The 11256-nt window shown below is 35.5% G+C and overlaps 1 protein-coding gene and 1 non-coding gene across 2 annotated transcripts; one reads left to right on the top strand and one right to left on the bottom strand.

The window, feature by feature from the left end:
• The first annotated feature begins 409 nt into the window (after positions 1-409).
• LOC141688171 (small nucleolar RNA R71) lies at positions 410-516 on the top strand. Its single transcript, XR_012561632.1, has one exon. It is a non-coding gene; the product is annotated as a small nucleolar RNA R71 (small nucleolar RNA).
• A 6152-nt stretch (positions 517-6668) lies between these two features.
• On the bottom strand, positions 6669-7625 carry LOC141685920 (uncharacterized). Its single transcript, XM_074490996.1, has 2 exons — positions 7314-7625; positions 6669-7223 (listed from the first exon to the last, which is right to left on the bottom strand). Exons 1-2 carry the CDS (start codon positions 7623-7625, stop codon positions 6669-6671), a joined length of 867 nt encoding a protein of 288 aa, XP_074347097.1.
• Positions 7626-11256: the final 3631 nt, after the last annotated feature.

Raw genomic sequence — 11256 nt, 5'->3', positions numbered from 1 at the left:
ATGATAAGTAGCTAGCACATGCTGCTATTGTCGCTGATAATTGTTCACATACTAAACAGATTCGTTAATAAGAGAACACTGATCCGTAGTATGAGAACCTGCACAAAGCTCACAGACCATAGCTATCTGATTGACTCCATAGGTGGCTAGAGAATCGACCTTCATACTCAGCGCTAGGAGCTGCGCTGCAATAGCTGTAGCTGCATCGACTTCCAGAATACATGCTACCTTCCCAAGCATCATCCTTTGAGTTGGGTTTTGATGCTCATTTGCAGCCATAGTCTCAATAAGATTATAAGCCTCAGTATAGCTTTTGGCCCACAAGGCGCCTCCAGCTGCTGCATCGAGCATGGGCCGAGATTGGGCCCCCAAACCATTATAGAAACCAGTGATCACCATCCAATCAGGCATTCCATGATGTGGACACTTTCTCAACATCTCTTTGTAGCGCTCCCAAGCTTCGCACATAGATTCTGTACGTTGCTACGCAAACTGAGTAAGAGCACTCCTCATAGCAGCAGTCTTCGCTATTGGATAAAACTTCACAAGAAACTTTTGCGCAAGATCTTGCCACGTAGTGATGGACCCAGCTGGTTCAGAATGTAACCAATCCTTAGCTTTATCCCTCAGAGAGAATGGGAAAAGCCTCAGCTTGATAGCCTCATCAGTCACACCATTATATTTGAAAGTATTGCAGATCTCGATAAAATTCCTTATGTGCATGTTGGGGTCTTCAATCGCAGCTCCTCCGAAAGAAACAGATTTCTGTACCATCTGAATAGTGCCTGGCTTGATTTCAAAGGTGTTAGCCTGAATAGCCGGATGAAGGATGCTTGACTGAATGTCATCAATTTTGGGCCGAGAAAAGTCCATAAGAGCTGGATCCTGCCGGAACTATACGATCACCCATGATTAAGGGTTCTTTCTGCTCACTTCCTGAATCCGAATCTTCAAAATCTATCTTCTCCGGAATATCAAAAACTTCGTCTGTCTCTTCAGTTGTATCTAAAGTCCTCTTGCGAGTACGAGAACGAGTTTGCATAACGCTCGCTAAAGTACCTGAAACACAACCGGAAACAATAAGTAACACGTCTTAATGACTGAGTCCTAATGACCAATGATGGTAAGTACATAAACTAAACAAACACACGTAAGTATACGCGTTCGCAAGTAATATAGAATACTTTCTAGTTCGTTCCCACAGAGACTCAGACTAATTATGTTCAATTAAACTCACTCACCAATGTATGATTACTTCCCAATGTTAAGACAATAATACTTAGATTTGATTAACTAATTATTAACTACAATTAACTACTACAATTAAGCACTTAATTAATACTTGAATTAACAATATTAAAACACTCATGAGATCACAACTTCATTACTACTTCCTTCAATAGTCATTGTTATTACCCTTAGCATACAACAGTGATGATATTAATCGAATAACACGAAACTGATAAAAGCCAACTTTCATTGTACTAATATCATTCTACCAAACATCCACAATTAAGATAGAAGTTGAATAAGCATCAATTATGTTGAGTCCCTATATGTCTATAGAAATTGACAACATAACGATTTAAGCACAAGTTATTCCTTTTGATTACACAGGGCGAATAAAACGGTTAGAGTTACCCACTAATCATGCAATATCGTACATGAACCTATGCTAGCATGGCAAGTTCTAAATCTCAAGATCCACCGTCGCTTCAAAAGAGATTAACACCCTATCTTATATGTTCGCGACGCACATAAGATGAATACGCACAACCAATACTAGATATCATACAATCATCACACACTAAGGTATTAAACAATTAACTAAAGAGTTCCATAGTAAATCCGTTACGACCCCATGTTCACGATTAGCCCATGATAGCACTCATCGTCATCATGGGTTTATATGAAAACATGATAAATAAACACAAGAGAATAATAACTAAAACTACTTATATTAAACCAGAGTATGTCACAAGAGTAAATAGGTTCAAAGCAAAGAAAACTAGCATCCAATGTTACAATGAAATAAAGAATCACAAGAAAATATGCTTCCTTTTCGTTGCGGTGTGCTAAAACGGTCTTCTTCCTTATCTCCTTCACTCTTCGATTAATACTACGATCCAACCTTTTTGAAACGTCTCTGAAATCTACTTATATAGGAGTCCCATAAAACCCAGATAACTCAGAAGTTGGAAGCCAAACAGAAATAGGAGTCTAAAATAATTAATCTGAAATTACGACCCTGCGCGGCCGCTCAGCATTCCTGAGCGGGCGCTCAGAGAGCTGAGCGGCCGCTCAGACCCCTTCTGGAAAATACTCTGTTTTTGCTCCATTTTTTCGCTGCAATCTGCTCCTATCTTCCCACTTGCAATGCTAAACATATGCAAAGGCTTATTATTGATGAATTCTCTCCCGAAATGCAACTAATACCCTGAAATGCACACACACTAGAAAAACGCATCAAATACACAAAATACTTAATTTCAAGACACCAATTTAAGCTATTATAAGACGTTCTAAGTGGTATAAAATGCCACTTATCAAGGAGCGGGCTGCAAACGCACTCGATATTTGTAAAAGATGGTGAAAATTAGTTTGTAGCCCTAAAAAGAAAGCAAAAATAAGTATGTGGTCGCACCTAAGTGTTCTCGCATCTTACACGGGATCGCACCTAATTATCTAAATGAGCAGACGGGCTCGCATCACATGTCGTGATTGTGTGTGGGCTCGCATCGAACAGGTGGTGTGTGCTCGCATGGTGCATATGAACAAACATGAATGAGTATGGATGATTAAGGATTAAAGGGGTACCTGTAGGCGTAGTGTAGGATGATCTTGATGAATCTGTTCCCGGAGAATATCGCCGCCGGTAGACGATTCTTGTGGTGATGATGGTTTTCGCCGTGGTAGATCCTTGAGCAAAATGAGCAGCAATTCGAGAAGTGTTCTTCGAAATATGAGAAATGAATTAAAATCTCACATATTTATAGGGGATAGGAGAGAGAAAGGACAAGGGACACGTGTTGCCATCTCAAGGGATGACACAAATCCCTACGCCAGCTGTCCAACAACTATCATATGTTCAAACATATGATCGTTGAAAGGAATGCAAGGCTAGGCACATGAGGTGGTTTGGTGCGACCTCGTGGGCTCGCACTTTCATGGCCATAAAAAGCTAATGCTGGAAAAATTCCTAGCCTCAAGATGCGACCCGGAATTTGGGGGGTAGTTGTTATGCCCGCTTTCGGTCATGGGCCCTAAACACGTCCCCATGGGTGCATTGAATAGCCGGACTCTCATATGTGGGCTAGAATCATGGATTAATGTGACTTGGGCCAGCACATGCGGGTTGGGCTCGTGACATACAGGCTGGGCTCGTGACATGCGAGCTGGGCTCATGACATGCGAGCTGGGCTCACACTTGCAAGGTAGGCTCACACTTGCCATCTGGGCTCTCATACGCGAGGTGGGCTTAGGTGTCCATACGCGAGGTGGGCTCAGGCGACTTCACGCGAGATGGGCTCAGGTGACAGCACTCGGGCTGGGCTCAAGTGCCTACACGTGGGCTGAGCCCATGAGCCCATATCTTATGAAAACAAAGATAACATTGTATTTATTACTCGAAAAGAAAGGCGGTGCGGGCCGAGGTGACCAGGCCGGCCCGCATCGAAGGACTTTGTGTGCAACATGGAAAGTGACTCACGGATGACTGAGTTGCTCATAGATTTCGGGGCTGACACGGGTTATTTCTACAATTACGGGAAGAAATGCGAAGAGGCCGCGAGATTATAGGAAGAGTGTGGAGCCGGTAGAGGTTTACGTAACTAATTGGCTGAAGGCCTGACTTTATCGTGGGCTTGGGCTGCACGAGTTGGAGAACCCAAACCCTAGCCTACGTGACTTGTTCCCCAAGAACTACGTGAGGCTTGATCCCTATAAATAGGGTACGTAGGCACTTGTATGAGACATGAGTCGACACTTGATAGAGAATAACAAACCCTATTCTTTCTTAAGGAGTCAACATACAAGCTCAGCCACCACCATACATAACCTTCCTCCGCCTTCAAACATCGTCCTTGATCCTTGTTCCACCCATAAACCTCCACAACACTGTTATACGAAGTTCTCCCTATAACACTACAAATACTTATCCCATTTTAGGGGAAAATAAATTTAGATGAAAAATATATTCCGACCAACAAGGTGCTATATATAATCCCCCAGTTAAATGACTACTATACTCTTTATTAAAAGTAGAAACCCCCTCTTTAAGGTATACCACTAAAATATATAATTAATAATAATAATAATAATAATAATAATAATAATAATGAAGTTATATATTAGAAGTCTAATAACTAGAAGTTGAGAATAAAATATATTAGGAGTCTATTAGTAAAAATTGAGAATATAAAATATTTTATACAAAATTCCCTTATTATCATGCATATCGGGGAGGTATGTTAATAACATATCACATTAAATTTTTAATAATATGATAATTATGAAATAATTTTAACAGCCCGCACTCCGGGCTATTAATTCTAAATACAAAAACTTAAACAAAATATATTCTTATTCGATAATTCAAGATATTGCGAAGGTCAAAGTAGCGGTCAAACACAATAATCAAAATCATAGAAACAGAGACGCAGCTCCACAAATCCGATAATAATTATTTAAACAAATATCAAATTTAATCTTATTGTACAAAAGTCTTATTCAAAACTAAATAGCACGATAACCAAGAAGTTCACATCCTTATTTAAATCTGGTGTTTAATAGCCTGAAATGGAGAAAAGGGATGAGTTACACAGCTCGACAAGTACAAATTGACTAACTATTTAACGAAAAAATGATGGGTGTTTTCAATATAATAATTTTTCTCACAGCAATGAAAATTTTGTAAAACATTTTCTTAAGTTAAGTTACACACTCGTGCGCATACTAAGGGTATCCAATGCTAGTTCCGGAAGTATATCATAAATTACTGTAATATCCGGGAAATTATGTGAATATTTTATGAAAAATAAATAAATATTATATGTTTACATGAGTTTAAAATTATTATTCCTATTTATAAAATCACACACATTCCAAATGTCCATTATTTTTGCATTTTTGGATTATTCATAATTTTTGGGGAATTTTGACATAATTTTATATTTAATTAATTTAAAAATTATTCCCCATAATTATTATTTTTGGGCCTAATTATTTTAATTAAGGGATAAAAACGCCCTTAACTTATTTTGGGTATTTATTTTTCAATAAATATAAATAGTTAAATTTTATTTTATAATTATGCAAAAACAGAAAATAGGGATTAGGGGTGAACGATTGTTCTTGACACAAATCCTTTGATTCCCCGAGCTGTAGACCTCCGTTCTTTACGTTCTTTATACCGAATTCAAGCCCCTGAAGAGGCGGTTCTTTTGGTACCAGAATCACAATTTGAGGTTCATTATTTTGCGAATCCTGTGTTCGTCATAATCGTCAAAATTGGGTTCTGTTTTGCTGTTAACTGTTAGATGACTGTGTTAATATATAAAGATTCCCGGTAGTATGCAGAGTTTATTCATGGTTTAATTGGTGAGTCTATTAACTAATATTTCGATTAATTAATAATTTTTTCCAATGTCGAGTAGATTAATTTATAGATATTTACCTTTAGTACTCGTTAGAGAAAACATACCCAAGAAAAGACACTTAAGTGAGGAGTATTTACGTGTACAAACCAGTGTTCTAAAAATATTCAACCGATTAATCTCCGATTAATCTCTAACAAATTATTCGACCGATTCGATCTTTGAAATTCGATTAATTCTTACGAATTTTTCTTTATTGGAGTATATATAGTTATTTATTAAAATTTAAATACTATATTAATATAAATATGAATAAGTATAGAAATTATAATATAATAAATATATATTTGTTAATAAATAACTAATATAATGATAATAATATATTAAATATAATTTAATATTATAATACATCCGATTTTTAATCCGATTAATCCTTCCGATTAAACCCTGATTTTCAATTAATTCTAAATCAGTAGTTCGACCGATCTTTCCCGATTCACGATTTTTACACTGTTACAAACATGTAAATTAATACTAATAACTAAATACAAATTTACGCCATATAACTAAAAAATTTCAAAAAAAAATTATTGCAAAAAGGTTGGAACCACCAATGTGCAATTATAAAATTATTAAATACCTAATCTATCTACACTATAACAAGAGAGTTGCAATTTTGTTTATTAGAGGAGGTCAAACGATGTTTTAATTGGTTCTTTGTAAATATTATTATAAAATAATAAATTTTAGTAATTTATGATATTATTTTATAACTTTTTTTTACAGAAATCTAAGATTTTATTAAGCATTCAAATCCAACTCAATACAATTCTGAATCGAACGAGGAACATTAGATCTATCAAATGTATGACCAGACAGAAAATATGATTCCCTAGCCAATTGGTGGGCAACCATATTAGCAGATCGCTTAACAAAAAACAAATTGATTTTATTTAAACATTGTAAAATGCACCTGCACTCTTCAACGATCCGGCCAAAGTAAGACCTCAAAGGCACACTGCTTCATATCGCCTGAACCATTGTTAAACAGTCAGACTCAACAATGGAATCATGTCAGCCGCGTCTGTCCATCCAGCTTAAGGCCTCCTTAAACGCCATAGCTTCTGCCTCAACAGGGGAATATAGTCCTCGCTGGAAAACTGCTTTAGCTTCGCATAACTCACCCGCTGAATTTCTTGCTACTAGTCCAAAACCAACACCACCATGATCATCAAATACCGCCGCATCAACTGATATCTTGATTTTGTTCGGTTGGGGCTTGACCCAATTAACGGCTCCATCTCCATCTATCTTGGGCTGAAGAGGAGTTACAAAGTTTCTATCTTGGGTTTTAATCCACTGTGCAAGATACTGCCTTGCTGCTGCAACTGTCCTGTAGATCCTTGTGTGTTTCTGGTTCCAGACAAGATCATTTCTTGTCCTCCAAAGAGACCAACAGAGCGAAACTATTTCTGCAAACTTACTCTTATCCACCACGTCAAAAACAGATACTAGCCAGGAGCGAAAATCAGGTGCTTCTATAAGAGGAGAACCTGGCAATAATACCGACCAACACTGTCTTGCATATTGACAATACACCAAGCTATGAACTATAGATTCCACCTCTGCCTGACATGTAGGACATATAGCTTGAACTTATACTCTTTTTAACTGAAGTTGGGACAAAGTTGGCAACGTACCTGTTAATGCTCACCAAACCAGATTAATAAGTTTTGGCGGGGCTTTTATGCTCCAAAGAATTTGCAAGACCTTATCATTAGGTTCCACACTCCAGTGACTTCTCTGATCTTGCAATCTCCTGTAGGCCGACTTAACTGAATATAAACCAGACTCTTCAAACTTCCAGTATAATTGATCTTCTTGGTCTGATGTAGATAAGGGAATAGCCAAAATGCTCTCCTTATCCCTATTATTGAAAATATAAGAGACTACTTCCACATCCCATTCCAGCTTGTCTGTGCACATCAATGAATCAACTGTTTTACCCTGTAAACCAATTACGTCAGTCATGATATAAGGGTTTTGCTCTGTTAGTAACTGAAAGAGATGTGTCCTAGGTCCAATCATGTATGATGATTTAGGAATAACATTTATGTAATCTGTTTTGATTTCATTGATATTAATAAAAGACTTGTTTTGGTTTTATTGCGGGCTTTATCTATTTAAGTGTTTAAATAAGATATACCATAGTTTAGAGTAAAGCTTTTTATGGATTATGATGAGATCATAATAATGAGACCTAAAAAGATGATAACTCTGAACTTAAATATTTCCTGGTCGTAGGATTACTAAGTGGTAATTAGTAATTCGTAAAGATCGGTACATACTATGCTTGCTTCATTATGAAGGATGTCTGTTCTCATAGACATTTGTGTGGTGACACTATAGCTAGTATGTAGGTGCTTATTATAGAATAAGTTCACTGAACATGACTCATACAGATGAACAACTGATGGAGTTCACTCACGTGTCAGCAGATGTTCACATAGTGATAGTTGTACAAGTATCCTTAAACTTAAGGTCATCATAGTCATCTTGTGTACACTGAACTATACTTTGGTTTAGTTCTTAGTCTCCAGGGCTACTGGGTGTAGGAATTTGTACACGAAGATAGTGTATGATCAATAAAAGATCTACCCCTTCCAGTAAAAGGAAGAGAATGTTCAATGATGATCTACTTATGCTAGTTCAGGAATCTCTGGCCAGAGTGAATGAAATTAGAAAGGAGTTTCTAATTCACATTAATTAGAACTAAGCATAGTGAATGGGAAAGCATATGATTAAATGAGATTGGCTTGACACGAGTTCCATGCCTTGTATTTAATCATGACATTGCAGGGTAGAAGGAATTAATTGTACGGTAACTATTCACTGAATAGGTTCTTGGTATTCTAAGCAGTGAATTCGTATTATCCGGATAGTCGCGATATACTGAGAAGTATCCCTCACGATGTAGAATAAACATGATTAATTTATTAATTAATCACATTTAATAAATTAGAGAATTTATATAAATAATAATAAAATAGTTTTATTATTATTTATTTCTACTACCGGCTTAATATTGAACCTACAGGGTCACACCATAAAAGAGAATGATTTAATGGTGGAGGAATTAATTAATAATGGCTGGTAATTATTTATTTGTGAAATAAATAATTAATTAGAAAATTTAATAATTGATTAAATGAGATTTAATTAATTATAAAATTAATTAAGAAAAGTTCTTAATATTATTAATTAAGAATTTAATTTTGGAAATTAAATCAAGTGAGAGAATTATTTTTCTAAAGTGTTTAGAAAAGGGATTAATGATTAAAAGGTGTTTTAATTATTAGTTAATTGGTTAATAAAAATAATCAATTAAAGGGTTAATAATAATAATATTTTATGGGAACATTTTCAGCTGAAAATTTTGCCTATAAATATACTATTATAAACCCTATTTGCCTCAACTAAAAAATAAAAACCCTAATTCTAAAATAGAAAAGAGAAGGAGGCAACTAATTCTCTCAACCTCTTCCTCCCTCCATTATTTTGATCCCTTGGTGGATACCGGTGGAGTGCTTCACAATTGAGGATCAGCTGCTAGGGATCTCCGTTCATCGTTCTTGGATCGCTATTAAAGACCTCCATCTTTCCATTAATGTAAAGCTTCTTAAGGTAAACATACTGAACTACGAATTAAATATTATTTTTCGTATGGATCCTGCAGAGGGTTTCAGTTTTTTTTTTAAGATTTAAATTTACATTTTCGTTGCGTTTATGTGCTAAAAACCCTTCAATGGTATCAGAGCTACTTGCGAAAAGTTTTTAATTCGTTTATGTGTTTAACTGTTTTCGATATATGAGCATGTACGTGATTCGCCATGATTTGATGTTGATATAATATGCTTATATATGTATGGTTTTGAATATATGATATTCATGTGAGTTGTATAATCATAAGATGATTATGTAATCTGTATATATACTGATATATACATGATTTATGTTTGTTCTAATTATGAGAATCATATTAGATACGGATTCTGAATTGGCTGCTGCAGATTTGCTGAAATCAGGGTCTGGTGTCCGATTTACGCAAACGAATACCCTATTCCATATGTAAACGAGCGTCTGAACAAAACTGATAGATAAAGCTATCAACGACTCGTCTGTAAGGCGTTTGACGTCGTTTACTGCCCGTAAACAGTGATTCTTTTATTTCTTATTTGATTCTGATTTTTCTGATTTTTGTCATACTTTTTTTATGATTAGATCATGGATAATATGATATGTTAAGATCAGATTATGTGTTTTAACATGCTTTTATGTGTTGTATGAGCATGGTGGATGGTTATTGCCTTTCGACCTTAGTGTAATGGTTTTGGTTTTGGTTTTAAATACGACTTGTATGTTGTCAATCTTTGTAATTATAAATCTCGAATGTAACTCGAGTTATTCTTGTAAGTTCATTAGATTAGTTTTACTTTCAATCATGTAATGTGATTGAAGACTCAAGAAGGCTATCCAATGGAGGTGATACAAAGAAGAAGACGAGGCATACAAGAAGTCTAAACAAAGAAGAAGACTTATGTAATAAGTAGTTGTATTTATTTCCATCACCATATTAGATTGACCTTGATCTTTATCATGAGCTTGATAAAGATCACATAGGATGGGGTCATAACCAAACACATTTACTTTATTGCACTTTACATTTACTTGTTTATTTAATTTTATATATGAGATATATGCCTATGTTTACCATGCGATGATAGATTTAGGTGAACTTAAATCAATATAAGGCGTGCTCTAGAAAATCTAGAATATGAATCGTTTCTTGCCTTAACAATAATATTATGAATACAATCATGAGATTCTTGTGTTTATGAAACACGTAATTAAATATAAATTTTCAATATCGAGAGAAAGGATGATTCTGTCAAAAGCAGATTTCTATCTGTAAGAAAGGGGTATTAAGTGACGCCTCTTGACAATGCTCCCCCCGATCTGGGAATCATCTGATTATCGATTATTGATTTGAAATATTTAATTTAAAAGGAAGAATCTCTTTATAATATGATTATGATTGTAACATAATATAATCCCTCTAAAATTAAATAATATCAAGTAGTAATTGGCCAATGACACAACGAGCTTGTGTCGGTCAAAGCCTTCCAACATGGTAGAAAGTAGTTCTTATTTTTAAATCATTGTCGTTTCGTGCTACAACCGAGGGCTTTGATTTCGAAATAAGAAATACTTGTCTATTACATAAAGATGTATACATTGAATTAGAATCTAAAGGTCGTTACGTGCTACAGTCGTGGGTCGTTGGAGACTGATTCAATTGTACAAAATGTTGGGTTAGACTTGACTTAGAATATTGAGTTTGTCATGCTACATCCGTGACTCAATTATTCAAGAGGCTAAAGTTTTATTAGGGAATAACATAAGATGTAATTGACAAGAGTTGTCTGCCTATTGAACATCACATGACGTTTCGTGCTACAGCCGAGGTTGTGTGATGGAATGTAGGATCCCTATTCCCACTAGCATTATGAATGCTTAATTTTCACTTAGGGGTTGTATAAATTAGATAAACTAGTGGGAGCCACTTATTAATAAAGACCCGATTCATATAGTGTTTTGAAAT

Source organism: Apium graveolens, chromosome 9 (genome assembly GCF_009905375.1).
Source record: "Apium graveolens cultivar Ventura chromosome 9, ASM990537v1, whole genome shotgun sequence".
Taxonomy (NCBI): domain Eukaryota; kingdom Viridiplantae; phylum Streptophyta; class Magnoliopsida; order Apiales; family Apiaceae; genus Apium; species Apium graveolens.
Note: the sequence above shows the minus strand (reverse complement) of the source record. Positions and strands in the feature narration are given on the sequence as shown.

What these genes read in the sequence shown, in the direction of transcription:
- LOC141685920 (XM_074490996.1), bottom strand. Translation starts at nt 7,625, where the DNA reads ATGACTGACGTAATTGGTTTACAGGGTAAAACAGTTGATTCATTGATG. An exon ending in CGCCAAAACTTATTAATCTG is followed by an intron (nt 7,224 to 7,313) that starts GTTTGGTGAGCA and finishes CCTACATGTCAG; the next exon opens with GCAGAGGTGGAATCTATAGT.